At 48.1% G+C, this 27,956-nt stretch overlaps 10 protein-coding genes across 10 annotated transcripts; 6 read left to right on the top strand and 4 right to left on the bottom strand.

Annotated features, from left to right (window-relative positions):
* Nucleotides 1-235: 235 nt before the first annotated feature.
* On the top strand, nucleotides 236-2,990 carry PGRI_090290 (alpha/beta fold hydrolase; the record flags this gene model as incomplete). Its single annotated transcript, XM_040796742.1, has 2 exons — nucleotides 236-2,012; nucleotides 2,062-2,990. The coding sequence occupies 2 exons, from the start codon at nucleotides 236-238 to the stop codon at nucleotides 2,988-2,990; spliced, it is 2,706 nt and encodes a 901-aa protein (XP_040650172.1).
* A 662-nt stretch (nucleotides 2,991-3,652) lies between these two features.
* PGRI_090280 (60S ribosomal uL6 domain-containing protein) lies at nucleotides 3,653-5,975 on the top strand (the record flags this gene model as incomplete). Its single annotated transcript, XM_040796741.1, has 7 exons — nucleotides 3,653-3,730; nucleotides 3,795-4,212; nucleotides 4,280-4,592; nucleotides 4,845-4,981; nucleotides 5,281-5,584; nucleotides 5,686-5,863; nucleotides 5,925-5,975. 7 exons carry the CDS (start codon nucleotides 3,653-3,655, stop codon nucleotides 5,973-5,975), a joined length of 1,479 nt encoding a protein of 492 aa, XP_040650171.1.
* Nucleotides 5,976-6,477: 502 nt separating this feature from the next.
* Nucleotides 6,478-8,492, top strand: PGRI_090270 (triacylglycerol lipase family protein; the record flags this gene model as incomplete). Its single annotated transcript, XM_040796740.1, has 4 exons — nucleotides 6,478-6,561; nucleotides 6,698-6,828; nucleotides 6,910-7,705; nucleotides 7,755-8,492. The coding sequence occupies 4 exons, from the start codon at nucleotides 6,478-6,480 to the stop codon at nucleotides 8,490-8,492; spliced, it is 1,749 nt and encodes a 582-aa protein (XP_040650170.1).
* A 235-nt stretch (nucleotides 8,493-8,727) lies between these two features.
* PGRI_090260 (uncharacterized protein) lies at nucleotides 8,728-9,555 on the top strand (the record flags this gene model as incomplete). The annotated part of the gene is made up of 1 exon (XM_040796739.1): nucleotides 8,728-9,555. The coding sequence occupies one exon, from the start codon at nucleotides 8,728-8,730 to the stop codon at nucleotides 9,553-9,555; it is 828 nt and encodes a 275-aa protein (XP_040650169.1).
* Nucleotides 9,556-10,804: 1,249 nt separating this feature from the next.
* Nucleotides 10,805-12,577, top strand: PGRI_090250 (uncharacterized protein; the record flags this gene model as incomplete). The annotated part of the gene is made up of 1 exon (XM_040796738.1): nucleotides 10,805-12,577. The coding sequence occupies one exon, from the start codon at nucleotides 10,805-10,807 to the stop codon at nucleotides 12,575-12,577; it is 1,773 nt and encodes a 590-aa protein (XP_040650168.1).
* Nucleotides 12,578-12,681: 104 nt separating this feature from the next.
* Nucleotides 12,682-14,265, bottom strand: PGRI_090240 (putative amino acid permease; the record flags this gene model as incomplete). The annotated part of the gene is made up of 2 exons (XM_040796737.1): nucleotides 12,682-12,734; nucleotides 12,783-14,265. The coding sequence occupies 2 exons, from the start codon at nucleotides 14,263-14,265 to the stop codon at nucleotides 12,682-12,684; spliced, it is 1,536 nt and encodes a 511-aa protein (XP_040650167.1).
* Nucleotides 14,266-14,777: 512 nt separating this feature from the next.
* PGRI_090230 (uncharacterized protein) lies at nucleotides 14,778-16,919 on the bottom strand (the record flags this gene model as incomplete). The annotated part of the gene is made up of 1 exon (XM_040796736.1): nucleotides 14,778-16,919. The coding sequence occupies one exon, from the start codon at nucleotides 16,917-16,919 to the stop codon at nucleotides 14,778-14,780; it is 2,142 nt and encodes a 713-aa protein (XP_040650166.1).
* Nucleotides 16,920-18,623: 1,704 nt separating this feature from the next.
* Nucleotides 18,624-19,364, bottom strand: PGRI_090220 (uncharacterized protein; the record flags this gene model as incomplete). The annotated part of the gene is made up of 1 exon (XM_040796735.1): nucleotides 18,624-19,364. The coding sequence occupies one exon, from the start codon at nucleotides 19,362-19,364 to the stop codon at nucleotides 18,624-18,626; it is 741 nt and encodes a 246-aa protein (XP_040650165.1).
* Nucleotides 19,365-20,646: 1,282 nt separating this feature from the next.
* Nucleotides 20,647-20,958, top strand: PGRI_090210 (reverse transcriptase; the record flags this gene model as incomplete). Its single annotated transcript, XM_040796734.1, has 1 exon — nucleotides 20,647-20,958. One exon carries the CDS (start codon nucleotides 20,647-20,649, stop codon nucleotides 20,956-20,958), a length of 312 nt encoding a protein of 103 aa, XP_040650164.1.
* Nucleotides 20,959-22,739: 1,781 nt separating this feature from the next.
* PGRI_090200 (uncharacterized protein) lies at nucleotides 22,740-24,379 on the bottom strand (the record flags this gene model as incomplete). Its single annotated transcript, XM_040796733.1, has 2 exons — nucleotides 22,740-23,908; nucleotides 24,004-24,379. 2 exons carry the CDS (start codon nucleotides 24,377-24,379, stop codon nucleotides 22,740-22,742), a joined length of 1,545 nt encoding a protein of 514 aa, XP_040650163.1.
* Between the last annotated feature and the right edge of the window lie 3,577 nt (nucleotides 24,380-27,956).

Below are 27,956 nucleotides of genomic sequence, written 5' to 3'. Positions count from 1 at the left end.
AACTTGCGATCATCATCTTTTTTTTTTTTAACTTACTCTCTTTCTATTATAACTTCCCTTCCTTTTTATATTCTTACACTCATTCCCAATTCCTTCTTTTCTATTTCAACTGTAAGGGGCAACCAGAAACCCTTATCAAAACATCTTTTCGCATGCAAGTAGATCATGCGTGTACCCATTTTACCCTGCATCCGATCCTTGAAGTTTGTTTGGGGAAACCTTTAGAACTATTACCATGTCGAACGAGGCCCCCGTGGCAGAGTCGGCTCTGCTTAATCGTCGTCGCCGTCGTAAATCGCTGCCTTCGCGCAATGGAACCGATCCAACCTCGCCTGAAGTCATTTCATCCCTCATTTCCTCTCTTTCCACCATATCTGTCCCCCTAAACTCGCATTTTGATACCGTCCCGAAGATCGACAACGAAGATTCATTGCCAGTACCGCGCACAGCGCCAGTCTATTCCCTTCCGTCTGAACATGGGTTTGGAATGAGTTACGGCGCCTACAAGCCAGCGGAGCCATCTGCGGCACCTGACCCATTTCTACACCCGAACGATGCGGCCTCGTCGCCTGTTATTCGCATGGCTAGGGCGCCCCCGTCATCCAAGTCGCCCCGATCCCCGAGATTTAAGCCCTTCAGAACAGCCGACTCATCGTCCACCCGCCCGGCCTCGAGGGAGTCCTATACATCTGTCATAGCTGCCCCAGAGCCCTCCTCATTCGGAACGATCAGCACGGAACCTGGACCCCGCCAATCAACCCCAAGCATTGCTTCGAACAGTTCCGCCGGGCGGACAAGAAGCCTGAAGGGTCCATTTAGTCTACTGAAGAAGTCATCACGAGAATTCATGGGCGAGAAGGATCCACAAGTTGAGCGCCTGCGAAAGACTACTAGCTACAACGATAGTCTACGACACAATGTCCCGCGCAACCGAGCAAGCTTGCGCTCATTTCATTCTATGGCGGAAGTTACAGAGGAGGCTCGTCCTCCGGATGTCAAGGAAGAGCCCTACGAAGAGAAGGTCGCCTGCACTCCACCATCCAAAGATCACCAGTCATTCAACGGCACTCCAGATGCTAGTAATCCCGGCGGAATTGGAAGCGGTAGAATCATTCCAACTCGCGACTCATCTTTGCGACATCGGCATAGCCAGTCGTCGAGCTCGAAAAAGCACCGGTCTGCTCGTCATAGTAGATACCCGTCCACGGCTAGCAAAGAGTTCAACACAGATAATGGATTACCGGGAACAAGCAATGATGCAGAACAGGTGACGCGCCGGATCCAAGAGTTGAAAGACCAGCAACAGAAGATCAAGACCGAGCTAGAGGCGGAGAATAGCCCTGAACACTCGACTAAGACGAGCCCCGTAAAGCAGCCAAGGGCTTCAAAGGCATCGCGCGTTCTAGGTTATGATGTCAACGAGACCATGCAGAATGGACCAGGCCGCAATCATTCATCTTTTCACGAAAGTGCTCCTTCGCCGAACGTGATGACAGGGAAAAGTCGCACCGGGAGCCGACCAGGGGCACCACTCGCATCGAAGTCTACTCACCTACCAGCGCAGTTGGCCAAGCCACCTGCGGAACACACGGATTCTGAAAAAGCTAGATACAGACAGTCCCTCGAGCCAATCGCACCAACCCATCATCGCCGCACCCCATCCGGTCATTTATCTCATCTGTCAAATGGGCGTCCCTCGTACAGCACCGAACGACCATCCAGTGTGGATTCAATTGATCTTGCTGTTGACGACTATATCTTTTCGCCCAAGCTGACTCAGAGAGTGATTCACCCAACCACCGGCCGCTCTATCGCCTTCTCTGAAGTCGGCGATCCTAAGGGCCATGTCGTGCTATGCTGTGTCGGCATGGGTCTCACTCGGTATCTGATGGCATTTTATGATGAGTTGGCTCGGACGCTCAACCTACGACTAGTCACGTTGGATCGTCCTGGCGTTGGTGAGAGTGGTCCACATCAGGGAGATGAGCCAAGCACCCCTCTGAGCTGGCCCGGTAAGCAAATACTGCTGAGATATCCTAATCATGCGCTAATTAGTAACAGATGATGTTGCAATCGTTTGCAACCACCTCCGAGTGACCAAATTTTCCATCCTTGCCCATTCAGCAGGGGCGATTTACGCTCTTGCAACGGCTCTCCGAATTCCGCAGCATATTCGCGGCCGTATTCATCTCTTAGCCCCATGGATTCCTCCATCTCAGTTGTCTACAATCGGCTCTCAGAAGGATCCCGCGCCCACCAACGCGGTCCCTTACTCCCAAAAGATTCTTCGTGCTCTTCCCACATCCCTTCTCAAAGTGGCCAATTCAAGCTTTATGAGTGCCACTAGTGCCAGCATCACCACCAGTCTACCCAAGTCCCCGCGACGGGCCAAGCGTAAGGCTGCTACCAAAGAAGCTTCTAATGCGAATGCCATCCCTCCAGTACCACCTATACCTTCCGTTGAAAACAACCCGCAGACCCAGCGAGTGGACATTGTACCGAATCTCAAACCGTCGGCCCCGACCACCGCTTCCTATAGAAAGAGTGATACGACTCTCGGGTCTTTCACAAAGTCTCCAGAAGACGAGGTCGAACGGCAGCGTGATTATGATACCCGTCTCACCTACAAGATCTGGGAGCTGGCTACCACCAACGCCAATCCGGCCGTTGATTTGCTAACCTGCCTCGAGCGTCGCCAAACAATTGGATTCCGCTACGTGGACATCACGCGATCAGTGGTGATGCACCATGGTAGCAAAGACCCCCGCGTTCCAGTAGAGAATGTCCAGTGGCTTGGCAAGACGATGCGCCGCTGCGAGGTCCGGATTCTCGAAGGCGAAGGCCACGGTCTCATGGCATCTGCTGGGGTTATGGGCGGTGTCTTGACTGAGATTGCCAAGGAGTGGGAGGACTGGACGATTCTTGTTCAAGGCAAACGCCGAGCCACTGCCAGCCATGCTGCACGTCCCGGACTCTCAATTCATACTTGATTTCCCCAATCCGCCGTCCTTTCCCCTTTACCCCGATGTCTTTTGACATAGCACCACTTTTACAGCCCTGGTGGCTCATATTCTCTCTAATTACCTTCTCATTTTCGACACGCTGCAGCTGGTCTGCGACTCCCATTCTGATCTACACCCTCGAACTTCTATATCCCATCGTTCATCCTTACCCTTTTCTCATCTACATACACCTACTGCAAGGTTCATGCTCTATGACTTACTGTTGACATGGGGTTTGCCTTTGAACCTGATTTAGCATAATACCCAATAATGCCATATTATAATCAATATTGATAATTTTACCTAGTAAAAGTAAAAAAAGTACAGATCAAACAAGCATTATATTATGTACATCATAGTTCCGCCAAGCATCAGCGCTCAGACGGGGCCGCAAATCAGGGATGACATACCCTTGGCCCCTTCCAGGATCTTGACCCCACTTCTTCTCCTGACCTGGAGCTTTTGATCTTTTGAATAGTTTTGGTTGAACGTTTGGATGTTTTTATCCTGTCACTTCCGAGAACGGAGGAATTCTTGGCTGGAACAGCCGACGTCACGTTAGCGCGAACCCCGGACCTGGCGACTGGAACATCTTGATTCAACTTTTTTGATACAAGTCACAAGCCACACGGCTATAATCACAATTTTCCATGCCTTCCTCCCAACGGCGGCTTCGACTGATCGTCGTTGCAGTTATCGCAATTCTTTTCATGGTCTTTTACTACACTGTACGTCCTCAGATCTCCTCTCGTACTGGGTTTCCAGATTTCTAATACTCAATCCAATCTATAGGGCGATGCAAGCAAAATCCAAAACCAAAAGTTCTATCGTTCGACCCTCGATGCAATGAAAGCGAAAGAGCAGGCCAAGCAGGCCAAGGCCCAAGAGAAGATCCAGAATGCCATGCATGCGCCCGGACAGAATGGCGCTGCCGGTGCCGGTGATAAGGCACCCGTCGTTGAGGTCGAGAAAGCCGATGTTCCTCCTGGTACAGGGAATGATGATACGGAGGAGATCCCAATTGCAGGACGGACGAAGATGACCGTTCCTAAGAAGGTGAATCAGGATATGCCATCAGAGGTTCAGACGGAGGTTAAAAGCGAGGAGGAGAAGGAGCGTGAGCAAAAAGCGAAGAAAGAGCGTGAGGAGAAAGAGAGGAAAGAGGCTGAGGCGACAACAGAGCTTAATGTGATTCTTAAGCGGGCTCCAGGTATGTTTCTTCCCCCCCCCCCCCAATTTTCCAATTCTTACTTGTACCCAAAACTAACGACATCCAGTCATCATCTTCTCCAAATCCTATTGCCCATACAGCAAGAAAGCCAAGTTGATCTTGCTGGAGCACTATTCTATCGAGCCGAAACCGTTTGTGGTCGAATTGGACCAGCACCCGCTGGGACCGTATCTGCAGGCCCTGCTTGCTCAGAGTACAGGGCGTCGCACTGTGCCCAATGTACTCGTGAGTGGGAAGAGTATAGGTGGTGGAGACGATATTGCGGCATTGGATCAGAGCGACGAGCTGGCTTCGACGCTGCGACAAATGGGCGGGAAATGGATCGTGGATGTGTCTCACCAGGATATTGAGAAATCACTGTGAAATTAGTATTGTAAAACAAGATTTAATAGTCATAACCCATAGCCCTGGTAGAAACTTGGGACATGGTTGCAGTTCATTGCATTGTACAGGAGTTATAACATAGTAGCGATCAGGAACTGAACTCCAGGCTTCAGCTTTAATACCATATGTACCTCTACTTGCAAATCACCTAATTAAGACCGGTGGGTCAAGTACTGGTACACGCTATGATAAGACGATAAGCTGATAAGGAACCCTAATTGCGCTAGACCCAAAATGGCTCTAAGCGACGCACAATCCCGTGACATCCAATTTCGCTCCACCACCAAGTCCATTCGAATTTTGAACCTCCCCGACATCGACAATCTACACCCCCGGCAACCACCAAAAGTCACGTCAAGATGCGGTACATTCACTCCGAGGAACGGCTGCCCATTCTGGACAATGGTGAGCGAATTTCTTTTTTATTGGAGGATCGAGGAAGCTGGTCGCACACAATACAACTTCTTTTTTTGGAGGCACGAAAGTCAACAGCATGGCACGACACACGATAAATATCCCACCAGCACCGCAGAGAAATGGACGAAATATTGTGTGGGATCGGCGACTCGCACTCCTACCAGACAATTCTTGATTTTTGATTCAAAATATCGAATTTCACAAGAAATGCCCATCAACTAACCCAAATCTTTTTTTGCTATATAGTGAAGGTCCACATTAAGTCCCGCGTCGTGACTGTCGAGGGTCCCCGCGGCAAGCTCGTCAAGGATCTCTCCCACATTGCCGTCACCTTCGGTCGCCCCGAGCAGAACGTTATCTCCATCGAGCTGCACCACGGTGCCCGCAAGGGTGTTGCTACCCTCCGTACCGTCCGTACCATCATTAACAACCTGATGATCGGCGTTACCCGTGGCTTCAAGTACAAGATGCGTTACGTCTACGCCCATTTCCCCATCAACGTCAACATCGAGCCCAACCCCGAGACTGGCCGTGCTATTGTGGAGATCCGGTATGGAATTCTGGAACCTACGTTTTTTTCGATATGATTCAACAAAGTCATATCGTGAAATTCAATTGTGAGGGGGCCTAGAACTAACACTTCGTTATCAGCAACTTCCTCGGTGAGAAGTACGTCCGCCGCATCACTGCCCAGCCCGATGTCGATATTGCTCCCTCCGCCAACGTCAAGGATGAGCTTATCCTCACCGGTAACTCCCTCGAGGGTGTGTCCCAGTCCGCTGCCGACATCCAGCAGATCTGCCGTGTCCGCAACAAGGATATCCGTAAGGTGAGTTATACACAATTCTGGGAGGATCCGAGACTTTTGACTCTATACTAACCATTCCTAGTTCTTGGATGGTCTTTACGTGTCGGAGAAGGGCAACATCATTGAAGAGTAAATGTGCCGCTTGGGAATGTATGGGGTGTCCGGGAGAGGTTTCTTTAATTTCGCCTACTTGCATATAGGGAAGCAAAGCGAAATGTCAAAAACAAAACGACCCTTTTGAAATTCACTGATTCCCTTACGCGAAAACGTCGTGACATGTAGAAATGTGCGCCCGTGATAAATTCAATCCATTTATATAAAGTATGAGATGTTTGTATTGTCGTGGGGGCTGTGGGAGATCTGGGGGGGGGGGGGGAGAGTCTAGAACTACTAAACCACCAAACTTCCAACTTCCAACTTCCCACTTCCAACTCTTCCAACTCCAACAATTCCTCAGAGATCTCCATAATACAACTACGCTCCTGATTTTGAATAAATTATCACACTTGAACTACTTATCTGATCTTAATCTTCAACCTTTTAGCGCAAAGCGCGTGACGTAGCATGTGAAAGCGAATCTCGGGCCCGCATGTACACCTCTTCCTCCACAACGCAAATCCCTCCATTGAAACAAAATGGGGTCCTGGTGGCTCGGTCTGTGGAGCATCGCTAGTGCGATTTGGAATATGGTGCTTGATGTTACTCAGTTCTGGAGAGATGTGAGTGTTGCCCAATCCTCAACCCGAGAGAGTCTTGCATGTGGGGAGAGGTCTGAGCTGAGATGGCTAAGACAGATGACGCACAAGACATAACATGGGATGTAGTTTTCGGTTTGATCTTGAGCTAATCAATTAGAAATTATTATCATGGTGGCATTCCAAATCCCCTCGGGATCGACTCTTTCATACGCTAGCCAACGCGCAGAGCTATGAGGAGTGGGAAGAGGCAGCATTTGAGCTTGACGAGCTACAAAGTAACGATATATGGTACGAAATCAAACCGATCACTTCAATTGAACCCGGCTCAAAATTCAATATACCGAACATACCCTCTAATTACCTACGCAGGCGCCAAAACCCCGTTAGTCGACACTATGACTACCGACTAATCCTCGGCCGACTCGAAGCGCTGATGAGCGCGCGTGAGTCAGAAGATATTCTAACACTAGTCAACCTACTCCGATCGGGGCTTGTACGCAATCTAGGCAACATAACCAGTACGAAGCTATTCACGCACGCGTACGCAGGAACCAAGCTTCTAATCGACGACTATATCACACAAGTAGCACTGTCCATTCAGTACGTGACATCGGTGCCAGGAGCACCGATGCATCCGAGCGGATTTAGCTCACAAGCGAAGTTAGAGCTGTTGCACGATACGCGGCAGGCGTTTGGGCGGACGACACTATTACTACAGGGCGGATCTGCGTTCGGGCTATGCCATCTTGGTGTCGTGAAGGCGCTGCATTTGCAGGGTCTGTTGCCGCGGATTATTACGGGCACTGCGACTGGGGCGATGATTGCCGCGCTTGTGGGGATTCATTCTGAGGATGAGTTGTTACCGTTGCTTGATGGGGAGGGGATTGATCTTTCTGCTTTTGAGAGGCGCAAAATGGTTAATGGGGGTGGAGGGAACTCTAATTCGAGCTGGGTTGGGACGTTTTATCGGAGGATGAGAAGGTTGTTGAAGAAGGGATACTTGTTTGATGTGGGTGTTTTGGAAGAATGTGTTCGGGCTAATGTTGGGGATCTTACGTTTGAAGAGGCGTACGCGAGGTCGAAGCGCATTTTGAATATCACGGTTGCGACAACGGGAAAGAATGGGGCGCCGAATTTGTTGAATTACTTGACTGCCCCGAATGTGGTACGTATTTCACCTCTTCTTGCCAGTGTGATATCTAACATATTTTCAGCTCATCTGGTCTGCTGCTGTAGCATCCAACGCCTCTTCTTCCTCGGGCCTCTATTCACCCGTGACGATCTATTGCAAAGACGAAACAGGCGCAATAACACCATGGCCACACACGCAAGACGCAATCTTCCGGCCCTGGCGACATGTCCACTACAACGAAGGCGAATCCCCCCTCTCGCGCATCTCGGAACTTTTCAACGTAAACCACTTCATCGTCTCCCAAGCCCGGCCATATTTAGTTCCATTCCTGCGGTCAGAACTGAACCTCCTAGACCGACGCCAAACTGGCTGGAACAACCTCTCCCGCTCGGCAATGAGACTGATAATCGTCGAATTGCGCCACCGACTCCGCCAACTCGACTATCTAGGCGTGCTACCCGCTCCACTGAGCAGACTACTCATCGATGAGACAATACCCGGACCAAACCTAACTCTCGTCCCGGACTTGTGTTTCTGGGATCTGAGGAAACTGTTCCAGAGTCCTACGAAAGTCCGCGTCTCTGAGTGGTCGCTTAAGGGTGAAAGGGGAGTTTGGCCGGCGATTAGTGCTCTGAAGGTTCGGGAGGCGATTGAGATTGAGCTTGATAGGGGGTATCAGCTTGTTAGGCGGCGTCGACCGAGTGATGCCTCGCTTTCGGTGTCTATGCCAAAGCAGGTTAATGCTATGAATGAGGGGATTCCTAGGCGTAGAAGAGGTGGGAGTGAGAATGAGGAAGGGATTCTGGCTGATCGGGAGTGATATTGGGGATTTACTACAAGTAATGTTCACAAATGGACGGTGTACATTTTGTACTGCGTTGACTTGGGCCAATCAAATGTCGGGTCGACCACACCGACCTTTTACGAATCTCCGTCTAAGATCCCTTTTATCTCATTTATATTGAAAGGCATCACAGTACGTTGATCCCAGAGCTTTACTCGCAAGAAGATCCCATCATTCTGAACAGTTTATTGACAGCAAAGACTTTCAAGCCATGGCAACTCCACCATTGGACAACCCACAGCTGGCTATTCTGGAGATGAACGAGACCTTCGAAGATATCAATGGCAGCTTCGGTTTCGCTGGTACATCAGTCGTGTATCGAATGAATGGTGAATTATATCATGGAATGCTGAAAGCTCGCTACTATCCTTCCACAATTGTCAACTCAGCGGACCTCGCAAATATCATCCAAATACCCTCCCTAGCCTATAGTCCTCTATATACAACAGAGTTGACACGAGCACAGGATCCATCAAAAGACACACATGTGAAGCGACCCCGATTGATCAGCTACGATCGGATTTACAAGAGTCATCCAAATGCGATTGCAGAGTCCATACTGGCAGAAGCAAAAGTGTGCGAGCTGTTACTGCAATACCCGCATTCCAACATTGCTATCTATCATGGTTGCCAGGTATCCGGTGATAGAATTCGTGGACTTTGCTTTACGAAGTACTCGCATACGTTAATGAAAGAGGTGAATTCCGGCGCGTTGATGAAGAGGCAGGCGAGAAGTATGCGGAAAACAAGCAAAGACTACAGTAGTGTTCTGGCTGGTGTTGAGAGTGGTATTCGACATCTTCATTCTTTGGGTTTGGTTCATAATGATATCAATCCTAGTAGCATTATGTTTGATGGTGATGAGTTAGTGATTATTGATTTCGGCTCTTGTCGGTCTATTGGAGAGAGTAGGGGAGGTGGGACATATGAATGGTATGATGAGAAGGTCCAGCTTTCTCTTCCTGAGAATGACTTGAATGCTTTGGAGGAGATTCGGATTTGGCTTGGGGATGACTTGCCTTTTCAGTTTGAGACTTAAAAATTCCTTTGTGAGATAAAAACCAATTTGACTCATTCTATAGCTCTTTTATCACTCTTCTATAACACTTTTCCAATTGAGGTTGTCAATAACCATAAAACCATTGTTTCCACAGGCCCTAATATTCAAGTTAGAAAGAGATCATTACATCAAAGATAGACTTGTGTTAATTCAGCATTTGCAATTGGTCCAAATTTCTAGACACAATTTATTATCAAAGTTCAAGCATCTCTTATATGCAATTGTCCGACATGTCTGAAACAGAATAGCAGATGTTTCCGTACTCTGCATAGTTCCCCTTCCTAGGGCAAAAAGCCTGTCGACAGCAATAAACCAACCCTCTTCCAATTTCAGGTAAACAGAAACATCTTGAAGGCGAGGATAAAGCGATGTTCTTGGACTTGATGAAGAGTATGATTACATGGCGACTAGAAGACCGGAAGACCCCAAGGGAGTTGATCGAACATCCATGGCTTCAAGGTACCGTTTGGCTACCTGGTCTTTTTTTTTCCCCCTAAATAATTCCGACCATTTCCTTTTTCTTTCGTATGTCTCAGCATTCAGTTTTGTGATATAAGTTCTTTTCATGTTTTATGTTCGGAGTGTATCTTGGGAAGTAAATATAAACATCGGATAATAATTTGACCGAATCAGCTGATATTCCACCCCGTTCCACTTTGTGGGTCTCATATGGATCTCCATCTTATCTACAATTCTTCCAATTTCTTCTCCACTTCTCTATATGGTTCCCAGCTCACCAGACTACAAGAAGCTCTTTTTGGAGGAAAAGGAGAGACGGAAACAGGCAGAAGAGAGAGAGAAGCAGGCAGAAGAGAGAGAGAAGCAGGCAGAAGAGAGAGAGAGGCAGGCAGAAGAGAGAGAGAAACAGGCAGGAGAGAGAGAGAAACAGGCAGAAGAGAGGCAGAGACAGGCAGAAGATCAAGGAAGACTGGATAGAGAACGCAACCGTCAAACGACTTTTGCAGAGTTTATACCACTTTGCCACAACTTGTTGTCGCGACCGTTGAGAGCCGCGTTGCCATCTATCTCGACCATGGGGAAAATACCTGTTCCAATCGGAAAGTATTGCCCTGCCCGACTGGAATTATGGACAGACTGTTCAGCCCAGCAGCAAGAGATTTATAATTCGGTGTGCAACTATCTACAGCTAGCTGGGGAGCCCCCAGCACGATTGTTTGCACCGCTGAATGCTCTCGAAGAAAACGCAAAACAATTAAGCTATCGGCCAATGAGCAGCGAGCATGATGTCGAATACTATGAGCGATATGGCGTGGAGAGCTATGTGTATAATATAATCCAGGAGTTATGCAAGATCGACGCTGCTCGACAGGAGTTTAAACTTGGAGATGGGATCAAGTTTGAAAATCATACAAATCTACTCGAAGCGGATGAAGGCGTCGAAGCGACAGATCAGCTATCGAAAATCGAACACCCTAAAGCTGATTCGTTTTTTTTCATGCATCGGATCGACGGTGACACTCACACCCTCCTCGCTTCAGCCGAATACAAGCCGCCTCACAAGCTCCCTGTGGAAGCCTTTCGTCGAGGACTTAGGGATATGGATTTGTACAAACATATGGTCAGGTCAAACAAAATTCCCACGGATAAGGAAGAAAAGCTCAAATACGATGCAGAACGACTAGTTTGCTCCGCTATTGTTCAAGAATATCATGTGATGATCCAAGAGGGATTCGAGTACTCCTATGTGACGACTGGCATTGCCCGTGTTCTCCTCCGTGTCCCTCTTGATGACCCTAGCACACTTTACTATCACTTTTGTGATCCCAATTCTGAAGTGGACCCAGAAGATGAGAATGGGTTTCAAGAACCAAAGACTTCGGTTGCCAGAGTGCTATGTCTATGCTTAATGGCATTCCGTTCATCGATACGTGACCATGAATGGAGATACCGTGCCCGCAAGGGTCTTCAGATATGGAGCTCCAACTTTAGCCGCTCCGAGACTCCCAAAGAACCACGGCCTCTTCCCAACTCCGATAGTACCTATCTGGAGTACACGAGTCCTGAATCCGGTTCATCTTATGAACCGCCGTCATCTCTGCCTGCATCGCCAAAATCTCTGCCAGCACCTCCAGCAGAGGGCCACCGAGTGACTCTAAGGTCTCGGGGAACCTGTGCGCCCTCAAATGATCGACGCGCACAGTCGCCAGACTCGTCAGGCTCTGACTCCAACCAAGCAGTGGGACGAAAACGGGGATTCAGCCAAGTCACATCTTCTCCATCTGCCCAACGAGCCGCTCGACAGGAGCATGCTAGGAGATATGAAGAGAGCCAGTCTCGACGCAATGCACAATTCTGCACCCAGCGGTGTCTCCTCGGACTGCAAACCGGGGGTAACCTAGATGACCGCTGTCCAAACGTAAAGCTTCACTGTCAGGAACAAGATGGCCAGCGTGACTTCAAACATCCCATCACGTCGGGGGATTTAGTACGCTTAATAAACGAACAGGTCGACGACAATATCGACCGATGCATACCGTTCGGACGTTGCGGATCGTATGGTGCACCGTTCAAACTGACTTGCGTCAAATATGGCTACACAGTTATCGGGAAAGGAACCACGTCAAACCTATGGAAACAAGTCTCTAGCGAAGCGCAGATGTATCGAATCCTACGGAAAGCTCAAGGCTCAGCGGTACCTGTTTTTCTCGGTACAATCGATTTGGCCAAAATCTATTTTCTGCACGGGGCTGGAGAAATCCGTCATATGCTAGTCATGGGCTGGGGAGGAGAGAATACGGCGGAAATGGAGATAGAGCCATGGCTTAGCCGGGAGATCCGGAGGTCAACAAAGGAAATAACCGCGTTGGGCGTCATTCATGACGATCTTCGATATGACAATATCCTTTGGAATAAGGAACTTGGACGAGCATTGATTATCGACTTTCATCGCGCTACTTTGAATACACGGCCACTTAAGCGACGACGACAGAAGAAGTCGAGACCTGAATCGGGGGATGTAAAGCGTTTGCGCTTGAATTGATTTTCGTTTTGCATAAGATACCCATTTGATTTGGCATGTTAATATAATACTGCTAGATTGCATGAATATACAAAGAGAAAATGAGGTTATGGATTCGTATATTCTCATATAGTCAAGTTATGATCAAGAGCATCCGACTCTGGAGGACCCTTATAAGCTATAAATTGTCAGTATAAAATTCCCCCAAACCAGTCCAATAACTTACATTTCCTTGCGTAAACCAAGAACCAAACCGCCGAAATAACCATAAATCCAACAAAAACAACTGAAGCATAATTCATCGAGGCAGCTGTAACTGGCAAAGCAGTCGGCATACTAAAAAGAACCAACTCAAAGGCAATCCAAATCAACGCAACAACATTAACAACCCTCCCAACCCTCCCACAATTCCAAGGCGCCTTAACAACCTCCTCACGACCATACCATAAACTCAAAAAGATAGGAATAGCATAAGCCGCCGCAAGTCCAATGACCCCAACAGAAACAAACGCGGTAAACGCACTCGTACTCCCGAGGTTAATCAAACCAAGCAACATCTGAATCCCCGTCAACAAAACCAATGCCCACACTGGTACACCCCAGTGCTCATTGACACGCGCCCACAGTCTCGCTAGCGGTATGGCATCATCACGGGCGACAGCCCAAGTAGCGCGGGAAGCAGCGACTGTTATACTTATCGAGCAGAAGATTGTTATAACCAGGACGAGGGAGATGAGGCCCAGACCACCGGGGGAACCCATTACACGGGCCAAGATATATGGGAGTGCCTGTCCTGCTGGTGCATTGATTATATCTTGCAAAGGTGGTAGGGTTGCGCATATGGGGATAATGAAGAATAGACCCGCTGTTCCGCCGACGGGGATGGAGAGGGCCATTGCGCGTGGGACTTTGATAGCTGGGTTTGTTGATTCTTCAGCCATTGAGGAGATCATTCCTATTGCGGAGAAGGTGTATGCTGGTGGGAGGAGACCGATGAAGAAGGTGAAGTTTCCCCAACCGGCGAAGGATTTATCGTAGTGGGATAGGGTGTATGATGGGGAGTGGCGGGGGGTGTGTGGGTTGATGGAGATGGCAATTAGGATGATTATTATTGTGAGGAGGGTCCATGTTGCGCAGACAGTATCGAGGAGGGGGAGGTGATTGTTTGCGAAGATGCAGATTGTTAGGGAGGTGAGGCAGACTGCGTAGAAGATTAGGAGGAGTTGCCAGGTTGATGCTGACCAGGTTGGGTGGTAGATTGAGATCGTTGCTGAGAGCATAGAGGCGAAGCCGAAGTTTACGGAGAGGGTTATGGTCCAGTTTCCGATTAGCCAGATCCAGGCGTTGATGAAGGAGATGGTTGTTTTCTTTCGAGAGATTTGAAAGGTCCAGTAGTAAGGACCTGCGGAAGTTGGGTAGCGGGAGGCGAGCTCGGCGAGGGAGAGGGCGATGCATTGGTCGAGGAGGCAGACGACTATCCAACCTATAAAGATTGAGAGAGGACCGCCGCCATAGATGGCGGAGGAGAGAGCTGAGCCTTCGCCATAGGGGATTGCTGCTATGGCGAGAGTTTGGAAGAGAAGAGTTAGGACTGAGCGATTGCGATGTAGTTCTTGTTTGTAGCCTAGACGGTCTAGTTCGATGTTCTCAATTATACCCTTTTCATGATCTTGGGGAGGTGAAGAGGTGGTCTCCTTTTCGAGAGCCATAGTATTAGGTCGATAATGACAATCTCTAGAGAGGTAAATGAACAGGTTCTCCAAGCTATTAGGGAGAATAAGGAGGGATATATGCCCAGGGTATATGTGCCCGTGTAACCTAAGAGATGCAGCGAATAGCATCTCATATAAAGTAATGCTATGCAATACGCAAGGGGGTCTCACATTCTGATAGATAAAAGATATAAGTACGAGGATAAAGCCTAGAGAGACAAGATATAATTTACCGATTGGATATCTTTAAAGAGAAGAGAAAAGATAAGAGGACCCTCTAACCCTAACAAGCAACAATATCCAGAGGGAAAAGTATTCCGCATTTGACCAGATTGTTATTTGAAAGAAATTCATGTCAAGAGAAAAACCAAAATGAGGTATCAAAAGAAGAGCATTAAAAAAAAATAGACATCTGGAGAACTTCCCTGAAATCTAAACATCAAACATTATGAACGGTAACATATGGTATACGGGGAAACCCCTAAATAGAACTTTGAAAGTAAAGGCAATTAGTGCGCCGTAGACGGCCGGCCCTGGTGCGACCTGCGCGAATGCAGACTAAGTCGGTGACCAGTAGACGGGGGACCCTCAATAGCCAACAAGGGAGGAATGCTAAATCCATATCCCTCGGTAGCAGCGCTACGATCCTGAGGATCGATCTCAACACGGACGGCGACATCAAGTCCGCCATACATGCCGCTTGCACAGGTGAACCCATCAGCGGCGGTGTGTGTCGTTCCAGCATCGACTTCACCCTTGTGTAGAGGTGCGTGGCCATCCTTGGGAAGGTGATCCAGTTTTGCGGAGTTGGCTTCGAGGATACCGGTGTTACCGGGACTCGGGGCGACTACCTCGGTGAGAATGGCGTAGTTGCGGGATGGCATGGTAACCTTATTGAAGGGGGCGCTCTTCTCCTTACCGCCAGGCTGCTGGTCGAAGAAAGGCATGAGGGTCTCGTCGCAATCGCGGTCAAGGTGATGAATTTTGTTTCGGCGAGCGAGGAGATCAGCGACGGCCTTAGGTGGGGGCTTATTGGTGATAGCGCTGCTGACGATGTTCACAATGAAGCGATGGTCGTTCTCACCGGCGAGGTTAAGTTTCGGATTCGAGTAGAAGCGGCCGATGGCAGCGAGGTGGACGTCGCCACTGAGGATCGTTACGCGCACGCTGTGGCTGCGGGCGAACTCTTGTAGGCGGTGGACTAGCATCTTGCGCTCGCGCTTGTGCTGACGCGCGGTATAGTGATCGTCCAGGTCATCAAGGAGATCGACTTGGCCGTCGAATTCGTTGAAGAGGCCACCTGCCACGCCGAAGCGCTTGTTCAACAGCCGGATCGGGGCGATCAAGGGGGATGTGAGGATGTTCTCGAGCCATGCGAGACGTGGGTATGCGATTGGCACACCTAGTAATACCACCAGGTGCTTAATGTCGCCGTTGGAGGCAACAATCTCGCGCTGCAATCGGTCGAAGATCATATCATAGGTTTCCTCGTAGTTGACCTGGTGCCGGGTGCGCTCTGTGCGCGCATCCAGACCCATAAAGGCAATTCGCTTGCCGAAGCGCATGTAGAGATTTCGACTGCGCTCTTCCACGTACGGACCGGGCCGTTTGCCGATGATCCAGCTGTCATCCTCGACCTGGTTCTCCAGAACGTAGGTGTTCTCCACTTGACGCGGGTCAATTCCGGAGGTTCCATTCACGGCGTGCATAGTCGGTGGGGAATCGGTAGTGTAAGTTGACTTAGGAGGAGCCATGTGGTGCTGGAAGAGACAGTAATACTTGAATGCTACACCGCCAATACCCCGGAAGACAGCACACTTCATAAAGTGATCCGTGTACGAGCCGAAGCCATCAATGATATCATGATCATCCCAGATATTGACCTGGGGGATGCGGCCATTGGCAGTGCGGAATGGCTCAGTGTTGTACCAGCGGACGTAGTTGGCATAGTAGTAGTCATCGCACTCAGCGCGCATCTTATTATCGAAGTCATGGGCGCGTCTCTTGTGCGGGTTTGCAATGGCAGTCCAAGGCTTGAGCGGGCCATCCACACGAATACCGTCGTTGTAGATCTGGTCACCGCCACCAACCATAACGTGGAATGGCTTCTCGTTATGCACGCGCATCACATCGTTCCACAGGTTCGGCCCCACCCAGGCATTCATGTCTGTGCCGACGGAAAAGCCATTGCACGAGTGAAACATGATGCGCATGGACTGCTCTTCTGCAGGCACCACAAATTCCCAAGGTGCCTGGACCTGGGCGCCAGACTCGTTGTACAGACCGGGGATGTCGTACGCCCAGCGCGCCTCGAATGCCGCGACTGGCACGGTTAGCGAGAATCGCCAGAATGCTTTCAGGGGATCCTCGTAGAGCTTAAGGCCATCGACTGTTTGATTTGTTGGGACCCTGCCATCGTCGTTCCGGGCTTCACTATCCACGGCGCCTACCTGGCGCAGGCGCAGCTGGGGCTGCTCTTGGGTTGGCTTTGTGACAATCATGACACTGCCGTGCCAGGTAGTCGAAGCTTCATAGTGCATGTTCTTAAGGTTGATCAAGGGACCGGAGACGAGTTCAAAACGATCGTTCGAGCCTCGCGTGATATGCTGTCTCGTCTCCTCATTTTGAGGCAACCCTGCGATTGCAAACATGCTTGGTTAGGCGAGTTTCAGATCCAGGGCCAGGTTGCCTCGACATACCATTGACGGGCTGCGCATTATATTCAGCCATAATAAGGACAAACTGATGCGATTTCGATTCAGGGATATCACAGAGGTTTTGAGAAAAAAATTAAGAGCCGTGGACTCGAGTCGCACGGTAATTTAAAACACAATTGAGAGGGAAAGGAATCAGACTTAAATGGGCGATAGGGCTACAGGGCTGAAAGAAAAACAAGAAATGAAGCGAAATTGGGAGCTGCAGATCTGAACCTTGGGGCCCGCTGACTTGGCAATTAAGGAGGCAGCTCAGCCCAGACGAACAGCTCTGACGCTGCCAAGATATGCCAAGACCATCCGGGGAATGGCTGACCAATAATAAATTACATAATTTCAGCTATGACCCGCTTAAGCCACGTAAACGCCACATAAATCATTTTGACTATTCCTCATTTGGGTTACATCGGGTGGCGGTGCATTTTTAGCCTCGGGTTGAGCCGGTTGATTCGGTGGGTTTTTCCCTTGTGGGCACTTTTTATTATTATCTACGGAGTACAATATGAGGACATAGAGCAATAGGAAAGGCTGCTTGATAAGCTCAGGGTCCAAAATGAGAATTTGCAGAGTGAGATCCAGACACTACATGCTAACTATTCTACAAATGTCAACACATCTACATGGAGTGACACGTCACATAGATCCCAATTCGCTAGATCAATCTTTCGACTGTTTCTACACTTATTGGCAACGTAGCTCTTATCTCGATTTACCAACTAGGATTGACATTCGACCTTAAGCACCTTCAATTCACGAAGAGCTTGTCCAGATGCGTTGCTGCACTAAATACCCTCAGTCTTTTGGGAAGCAGTCATGATGATCAGCGACTTCATTGGCTTCTTCCTAACAAGCCATTGATAGTCTTCCAGTCGACACAGCACTGTGGTGTGTATGTCGTTTTTATTGAGGCTAACTCACAATATGAATCCATTGATGGGGGAAATAGTACATACTGCCCTCAAGCTGCTCGATATGCACAAGGCGGAACTGGCTGCTCAAGATCCCGGATCAATCACCAGTATTAATATCTAAACTATCTCGGCTGCTGAAGACCTTGGTTGTTCACCAATATGGATCATGCAAGAGATGCGTCTGTGTCACTCGAACCGGCTTCCAAGGTTCCTCGATGACTCAAAAGCCCCCTTCATCATTAGTATCCATACCGTCTACACCGCTAACTTGGGTACACACAACTTGACCAAGTTGGAGCTTGATCCCGTGTTCTTGGCCGCGGATGTTGCTAAGTCAAAATCTACTTACTACGGCGTGGCTTCAGCTGGATTCTTAGGCGTTTTTTTTTATGCAGCCGTTGGTCTAGTGGATATCTATATTTAGGGAACTTACTCGTTACACCACAAAGCTCATGGGTAGGGATCAGGAAAAAAGTACTGCGAAGAGATATATATAAGTGAGTTGTCGCTGAGCTTATCTATCAATTGGAGCAAGTAATTCCATTCTGAGGCTCTTCATAATGTCCATGAAGGAAATGCGTGTGCGCGTCATGAGAAGGCACGGTATGACATATTCTTTCCTAAATACATCTTTGAATGACCAACACAATAACAAGAAGCTGGATAGTCACTTGGCCCATTCTCCGCCCTCCATTAGAGCCTTCGTGTCCTAATCCCCCTTAGCAGCCTATCACTGGTCTTCGTGGGCTCCCCAGTGCAGCTTGTCCATGCGCTGATAGTAACTGGCGTCCATCTCTCCATCTTCCTTGGGGGTGTCGACAGCCTTCGAGCAGAGCTTTGGGTGACATATACCGATGGCATTTGGCAGCAGGCTGTCACACTCGTTGTCCACCCGATACTCGTGACAGACATTACAGTTGCCATTGGTTTGGCGTACGCAGTCTTGGGTAGAATAACAGCCATAATCGTAGCAGAACATGTTGGCACGCTTTGTCGTCGTCAGGATATCATCCAGGTTGTAGGTCACCAACCAGTCGCCGGCCGGCTCATGCTCCGGTAGTTTGATATCCGGATTGTGCCTGTTTATGCCTCTGGCGAACAGCACCCGAGCATAGGGGGGGTCGAACACGAAGGTCGTTTCGCCAGTCACCCTGTTCTTCAATGCTGCCGTGGCCTCAATCTCGTCAATGGCGACGTACTCGTCTGGTTGCGGTACGGAGGCCTTCTCAATTTGTAGCTTGATATGCTGGGCCGTCTCAGGGTCGAATCGGGTGTCGATGAAGTATAGAGCATTGGTGCCGGCTGCAGCCACGTAAGGAGTATCTGGCGACACAACCTGACGGCCCAACACGGTTTCAATCACCTCCGGGACGAAGCTACTATTCCGGTATCCCTCATGGAAGGTTGGGGAGCCCTCACATGGTCGGAACGGGTTCAGAAGCATGGTGATCAGTAGGAGTAGGAAGAACATGGTTGGGATGAGGCTAGGAATAAGGGGAAGGGAAAGGGAAAGTGGACTATATATACTGCCAACTTCATAGGTTTGTGTACGCGGATCTTATCTCATACTTCTGTCGGTGGCTTGAGAGTTCCAGTTCATGGCATCAAGGATCATAGGTCCCTGCGCATCAAACACTTGCCCTAGTTCGATTATCAAAGCCACATCAGGAACAATTGGTCACTGCATTGCCACGACAATTCTACCATTACAGAATCAGCGATGCCGAAATGAGGAGTTGGCTGCTAAGTGTTGCTACCTACAACAACGTTGGGTTGTGCTTGCTGATTGCTGAGAGGGACTCTATAGGGCGAAGAGATATAAAGCTATCCACTTGTAATATACAAGATAGGGATTTTCTTTCGATTCGGATGCCCGGCGGAGCACAAACTGGGATGTCTTGGGGAAATTTTGTAGGTGAATGCTACTTGGACTCTTACAGGGCCAGGGCTCTTCGTCCAGTCGGAAGCGAAAGGGGAAGAAGGCTGGTAAAAAAGAACCATGCGGTAAATGCGGAAGAACAAATCACACCACAGACAAGTGTTTCGCCAAAACCACAATCAACGCCATCCGGGTCCTAGGATTGGACGATGAGGTTACTTGGCAGTACCGTCTAGTGGAAGTGGAGAACCGAGAACTCCGAGCGCTAATCGACTCGGGATCCCCGATTAGTTGTATTCGGGCTAGCCTCGTAGCAGGACGAACGGAACCCTCCACAGTGACGCTGCTTAACCCAGACGGGTCCATATTAGCAAGCAGAGCCCGCTACCAAACTGTTGTCATCGACCAGAGACCCCTGAGACTCTACCTCGTGGAGAGGCTCCAGGAAGAAGTGATTCTAGGTCGGGATCACCTATCATCGGTAATACCCAATAATGTACTAGCACTAAACACAACGGGGCCCATACCCCCGTCTAGACGTCTACGCCCCCTCTCGGCCAAAGAGGAAGAGGCACTGGACACCTTCCTGCAGACCAATCGGGAACGAGGATACATCCGACCTAGCAAGGCGACCAACCCTACTAACATCCTATTTGTTCCCAAGAAGAATAGAAAACTGCGACTGTGCATCGATTACCGCCCCCTAAATTCGGTTACAGTCAAGGATAGGTACCCACTCCCACTAATCCAGGACCTAACGAATAAAGCTAGAGGCGCAAGGTATTTTACCCTAATCGACATAGAGGAAGCATTCTACCATATCAAGATAAGACCAAGCGACGAATAGAAAACCGCGTTCAAAACTAATAAAGGAATGTTCGAGTTCACCGTCATGCCCTTCGGGGTGACCAATAGACCGGGAACATTCCAACGTTACATCGACGAAGCTATGCAACCCCACGAGGCGTACACAAGCTGGTACATCGATAACATCCTTGTCTTCGCTAACACCGAGGAACAGCACGACCAGCGTGTCGCAGCTATCAAAGAAACGCTGGACGAATTCCAAATTAAGATCAACTACAAGAAAGCCGTCTACAAGGCCCAGAGCATCAAGTTCCTAGGCATAATCATCCATCCGGACAGAGTGGAAGCGGACCCCGACACCGTGGCCATCAAAGATTAGCCAACACCCACTTCGCGCACAGAGTTACAGCAGTGGCTAGGTCTAGCCAACTACTTCCGGGACTTCCTCCCAGACTTCGCCGACAAAGCGGCACCACTCTACGAGCTAACGTCCCCGCTCATCCCGTTCCATTAGAGACACGAACACATACAAGCATTTTTACGCACTAAGGACGCAGTTATAACCACATTCGCGACCTACAACGTAGATCCTACCAAGCCGCTCGTCCTATACACCGACGCCTCGCAGATTACACTAGGAGCTATCCTATATCAGGAAGGACGCCCTATACAGATCACGTCCCGATCTTTCACACCGGCCGAACGAAATTACAACACGACTAAACAGGAACTATTGCCCATTATACATACAGCAAAAAAGTGGCGGCACCTGTTCGAATCCACAAATCTACCAATCACGGTCATAACTAACCACAAGGCTATAACCCAAAGCCTAAATGCGGCCGGCACGAATCGGCGCATCAACCGTTAGATTAAGATCCTACAGCCATTCAAACTAGTATTTGAGCATATAGCTAGAATCTCCAACCCTACAGACTATCCCAGTCGCAGGCCTAACTACCAATACACTTTTAGGGGAAGGGGGGGGGGGAAATTGGATTATATAAAAGCGACGAAGACTCGGAAATTCACTAGAACAGATACCCCCTCACGCAAGGGGCCCCATCAGGAGTCGACAATTACGATCATTAGCGCCAGCACTGCATCAAGTGTGCTAAGTAGCGTAAGTCGGTAAAGGAATGGCATGAAGAAGCAGCCAATAGCATTCCAGCGAACACGTCATAGGTAAAGGTCCGAGAGCCCCTAGCGGATACCTATAGAAGTGCGCACCCGGTAGTTAGCACCACCCGTACCCAGATAGCATAAATAGGTCGGAAGTCCCCTCCTTAGGAAGGGCACATCAATTTACTGTTATACTCTGGATTACACCCTCTCAGGACGATTCATAGGCTCTAGGCCCTTTAAATTGATGTTGCGTTGAACTGTTAGCGTTGATATGAGTGTTGATATGAGTGTTGATTTTGCTGAGAAAGACGTTCTCAACCCTTGATTTTCTTTTTTTTTTGAGTCTATAATATACTGTTAGTCATAACACTATCTTTAATAACAAGGACATGGTAGCCCCAAGTCGGATCTCCGGTGGCTGCCTGCCCCCCGGGGCCATTATCGGAAGGCCATTATCGGAAGACAATGTACCCTTAACAAGCGATGATAGTTGCTATCCCTGTCTTGTAGATGATGCAGTAGTCTACTTAGGAGATAACCTAGGCTAGATGTATCTTAGTATCTTTTAAACTTTGAGACATTGCTATTCCCTACTTACGCATACTGGTCCGATTATAGTCCTAAGCTAGCTCTATATTGTCCGTTTGGCCACTTTCTATTCGAGTAAGAAATGCATTGTATGTGTTTTAACGCCAAGAGCCAAGAGAAACAAGCATCAACCCGCATAAAGTGATCCTCGTTCCATGTTAGGGTTACTATTATATCATATATTATATCGGGACAAAAGCTGTATAGAATGCTAATGTCTCGGACTATACAATCAATTGCGGACCAACCGCCAATTATTCTCTTTCTACTTATTGATGAAACCTAACCTCTTAGCACGTGGCCGGGTTTACAAAGTACTTTGTCGGATTCTTCTCTGTGACCTTAACGGCCCCCGGGGCCGTGGCCCCTGCTTACTCCGTACTGCATACACTACTCTTGAAAGAGTTTGTTTAGGAAAGTTGTTATTGGAAATAATATTGAACTCAATTAAAACATCCCCACACAAAGAACCTTCTCACGATCGAAGACTGAACAGAAGCAAAGAATCAACATTGCACTCACCAAGAGGCGGATTCGCAGCTTCGACCATGACCACAGACTAGGGTGGCTTGGGATGACCTTAACCTGACGAGACACCTTATTCGTTTCAGTGCTCTCAGTATCGTCTCGGAGCACGAGCATTTTCTGCCCATGAAACAAGCCCGAGGCAACCACCTTCTTCAACTGCTTCTGGCGATACTGCTCAATGCTGAGTCCATCACGAACAGCAAACCAAGAGTCCCGCGAGCCAGTCGCAAGCAGTTCCCGCAGCTCATCCTGGAAAGGCGTATAAATCTCTCGAATCTCCTCTGGATCCTCAGATACAAGCTCGGCGAAATCATCCAAAAACTGCAAGAACTGTACAGTAATAACCATATCCAAGCCAGCTTGGAACTCGCGCATAGTTAGACCATAGTGGCGTAAAAGTCCAATCTCCAGGATCTCAATATGCTGCTGCATAGTATGGCGAATGACTGCCAGGAAACGGTCGACAGGAATATCAATAACGAGCTGGCCCTCACCCTGGGACCAGACTTTCCAGAGGTCCTCATAGTTCTTGATCGGGGACTCGGGCTGGAAGTAATAGCCCTGTAAGCGGCGAGACTCTAGGTCAAAGCCGAGCACCATACTGGCTATGCTGGATTCGTCATCCACGTCGGGGACAGGGAGGCTGGCAAAGACTACTGTGGGGTGTGAGTGGGTAAAGACGTCTTCGAGGACTGTCTCATCGTGTAGGCTAACTTGTGTGAAGCCGGTGGTCCCTGGGAGGTAGCACTCTTTCTCGCGATGGAGCTTGTCGCGGCGGCTTTCGATGTGTGTAAGATAGATGTGGTAGTCGATTACGCCCCAAGGATGGCGCATGTAGCGGTTCCCATGAGCCGCGAAAGATGGCTCACCAGAGGGTGTAGGTTGGAATTTTGAGGGCTCGGGAATAGTGGGTTCAGGAACCGTGGGCTTAGTATCCTTGGGCTTGATGTTCTTAGGTTGGGAATCCTTAGGAGGGTTGGGGGTAGTTGACTTAACAGGCTTTGCCCATTTCTTGGGATGAATGCGGGCCATCTCGTCGGCAATCTTGGAGAACTCGGAGAGCTCGGCGATCTGGGGGCTCTGCATGGCTATTAGAATTTCAAGTCTTAACTGCTTTTGGTTGGGAGAGTAATGTTTTGTTTTCGGTCGTAGGCGTTGACGAAGGACTTGATTCGAGACTCACGCTGCTTGGGGCAATCGACAATGATGGTTGTGTTTGGTGCGAGAAACTTTTCACGGAGAACAGAGACAATCTCCTGGATAGAATGATGAATGGCGAAGAGTATGCACAGGAGCAGGATGAAGCTCTTGAGTTCGAGGCGTGAGGTAAGGATATTGGAGATAAGGTCGACGAAGTACTCTATGCTTTCCTCCTCGTAGATGAAGTAATAAAGAATGTCAAATAGGTAAAAAGCGGCAGCGGCTTGAAGGATTTGCACGATGCAATGTACAATCACAAAAGTTATGGATCCAAAACACAGGACAAACCCAAAGCACACAAGAAGTAATATCCAGTCAAGATATGTAGAAAGGTCCTGGATGAAGTTAGTATAGGCCATAAAGAGAGCAATAGACAGGGCAGCTTACACTGTAGAATAGTTGTTTGCAGAGTGTCGATGAACGAAGCTGTGTTAGATAGTCAATTGGATTGTTTGCTGTGTTGAGATAGTTGATGGAGAGGAGGTTCCCTTTTGTACTTCGGAGAGTCCCTTAAATAGATATTGTCTCTCGACAAGCAAGAAAGAAAACAAAGGCATTCTGAAGATGTTTGTCTGGAGCCCTCGAAGGGGATTTCCTTCGAGATTTGATAATAAAAGATACAAAGAACACAAAGGCCATTCGCCGACAAAGTTATTGTCTGGAGAGTTCCTTTTGTTAGATTTTCATATTATTGGACTCGAAATGCAATTCACAATGCTCTTGTTGGTTCTTTATGGCCGTTTATCAAAGGAAAATAGAGAATGATGAAACACGGGAATCAAGTGCACAAAGACTCGATTCGATATTGTAGGAGAGAGCGTAACAAAGAGTCCCCTATATCAATCGGATGGTTCATCGATTGGATAAGTCGATTGTATCAGATCAAAGCAAGCAGAATGGCTTTGGGTGTTTGGTCGAGGAAGAGTTTCATGTAAATATAAACTCGATCCCAGGTCATGGAGACTCGATCAAAGACAGAACAAGACCATTCTGACAATAGAGAGACTTTGCTACCACCCAATTATATCTGGATGCTCACAATATGAAAGACATTGTCTCGGGCTCGTCAACTAGAAAAGCGTCAGCTAGAAAAACATTCCTTCACAGAGAAAACAACAGGTTCACTATTCAAGACGTCATAAACAAAGGCCAAGTCCCGTCAAATTCTCTCGAAGTTTCATTCTTGACTAACCCATATCAGCAAAAATGGGACAGGACAGCGTATTTATCGTACCCTCCGAATCTTTGGAGGGCGAAGAAAATGATACCTGGCTCAGCGTGGGCTCACCTACGCCCTGGGAGGATCCTAGCAACGATCAAGCTCGGTAGATTACCGTGCCTCTTCCTGCAGAAATGGACGACTCCCATACTGACGAATCTATCATGGGACATGCGCTTCATATCATCCGAAATTGTCAGGCCATTGTAAGCGAAGTGGCACAGCATAACCTGGAGGTGATTTGCATCTCGATTCCGGTCCCAGATAGTGCTGACACGGAGACAATGTGGGCTTACGCCGAGGCCGCAGCGAGAAAGTGGCTCGATGAGATTCGTACTGGTATGGTTACTCTGAACCGGGAGATCATCTTCCAAGCATCCCACGGGCTATTATGCCATAGCTGAAAGAGAGAGAGAGAGATAATCAAGCCAGAATTGAGAGACTTGCCTGGTGGAATGTGAGAATTATGTCAAGGTACGTGCAGGAATATAGAAAGGGTTTCAGGTCGAAGGTGTTGCTGTGATCAAAGAATTCAAGTCAGAATGTACCGGTAACTAATTCTCATTGTATATCCAAGTACTGAATACCAAAGTAGTCATGTAACTTATACACAATTCCTATGTACCATGTACCTATGCCTTCAATACCCTTTAACCAAATATAATCCTCCCATTTCTTTCTCTTCCTCTCCATCTCTCTCTTCCCATTTGTTCTACACCTGTCCTGGTTCCTGTCATAAAGGGTTAACCTTCGATCCATCATTTTCCTCTGTCCTGTTCGTAGCAATGGTCTATAACCCCCCTAGCTCTCATATATATAGATCGATTGTCGAGAAAACAAAAGCCTCGAGACCATCTTCCCCTTGTCTTTCTAGAGATGTTGATACAAAGGCTTTCTGTGCAGCTTAATTTAGGGGATTACTAATTACTATACGAATCGAGATAGACCTATGAATATCCGCTGAAGTATAGGGTCATAAACACACCTGGGAACTATACATAGGACAAAGACTATATCTCTAACAAAGACCAAAGCCATTGAAAGAATGAAGAAAGCCATTGTATAAATGCAAGTTCTTTGTAATTTCCTATGCAATACTCCAGATATACCGCATCTTAACTATCATTTTATAACCCCTCGGTGCCCTCGCGCGACTTATTCTCACTGTTACCAAGAAAAGCATTCTTCTATCAAAGACTTCCCTCCATCAAGGACACATCCCCTCACAATAACGGTGAGTCCCCCAACCACATTCAACACCACTAATTAAGATGTCAAGCAAGTTCCAGCCAAGCGTGTACAAAAGCACGAACGGTCAATATTTCGCCGAGCCAGCCGGTCACCGAAGTGACTACTACTGGATTACCGTACATTTCCCTGAAGAAGAGGATCACCGCGGCCTTAGAGATTTAGAAATCATGGTGTATGTAAAGACTATGATTGCAAAAGGCCACTTTACTATAGATGATCACGCAATGCATGGTTTAGGGAAAAAGTGCCTCTCGATCCCTATCAAGCGCGATCCGGACATTCCTCTACCCAAGTCATATACGGCTGATCCTACGCATCCAGATCTTCTTCTTGCTGCAAATCTCGCAGGATATTGGAGGGATCAGATTTACTTGCGGAAAGTTACTCTTGATCAACAAATAATTTTTGCTCAGGCTCGTCGTAAGGTGGTGAGATTGGATGATATGTTGGATGTGGGAGAAGTTCTAATGGATCCCTGGCGTATTTAGTTTTTATGTCGAGGTCGAGTTCATCGCACTCGAAATTCTCAGGCTTGTTATCTGGATGTACGAGTAATAAACTACTTTTTACTTTGTTTAAACATTCCACCATTCCACTTTAAAAGTGTCTGTAAGAATAGGATTCGTACTATAGACATGTCCGAATAGGTCATAATAGCCACCAGGAAAAGAGAGAAAACGTCAAAATCCATGACAGCAAGATAGTATATTGCCGGAGCTAGTGAGAAAACATTCCCTAAACTAAATATTAGAGGGCTAATAATCCAAGTCGAAACTATATCCAGTTTTCTAAAGGGACAATAAGAACAAAGAGAAGTTAAACAGGATTAATATAGAATATCGTGTGAAACAAAGAGAAAGAATATATTCTAGAAGGACATATAAAGGTATTATAGCTGTGAAAGGACGTTGTTATCCCATTGTTCCCTAAAAGACGGATTATTCCTTGGTATATAAACCCTCGGTGTCCTCATCTCGAGTATCTCACCATCCAGCATCATCCAGAGAAGCATTCCCTCAAGCAAACAAAATACACAACCGCATTTTGACCAAAAGACCCATTCAATCCAACCACCATGCCCTTTTATCAGCCAAGTATATTCCAGTCGAGTCAGCTCGAGCACGGCCGGCGATTTCATTTCAGGGACCCCCACAACAGCCAACCAGGTTGGATCTGGGCCACAGTGACTCTTCCAGATACCATGGGCATTGGAACTAGTGACAAGGAGATTATATATCATATATGTGATACCATTGCAGCGGGCTTGGTTACTTGGGGCTATAGTGCAAGACATGGCTTGGGGAATATGTGTGTCTCATTCCCAATCAAGATCAAGACACCTGAGCAAGACCTAGATACGCTTATGTCGCAGGTTGAGGACGCTGCACTGTGGTATGTGGGATTTATCTGCGCAGAGACTATTACTATTGACAAGGAGATGCTTTTCCTGTCCCATCAACCGCCGT

This window comes from Penicillium griseofulvum (assembly GCF_001561935.1).
Source record: "Penicillium griseofulvum strain PG3 chromosome Unknown contig_12, whole genome shotgun sequence".
NCBI lineage: Eukaryota > Fungi > Ascomycota > Eurotiomycetes > Eurotiales > Aspergillaceae > Penicillium > Penicillium griseofulvum.
Note: the sequence above shows the minus strand (reverse complement) of the source record. Positions and strands in the feature narration are given on the sequence as shown.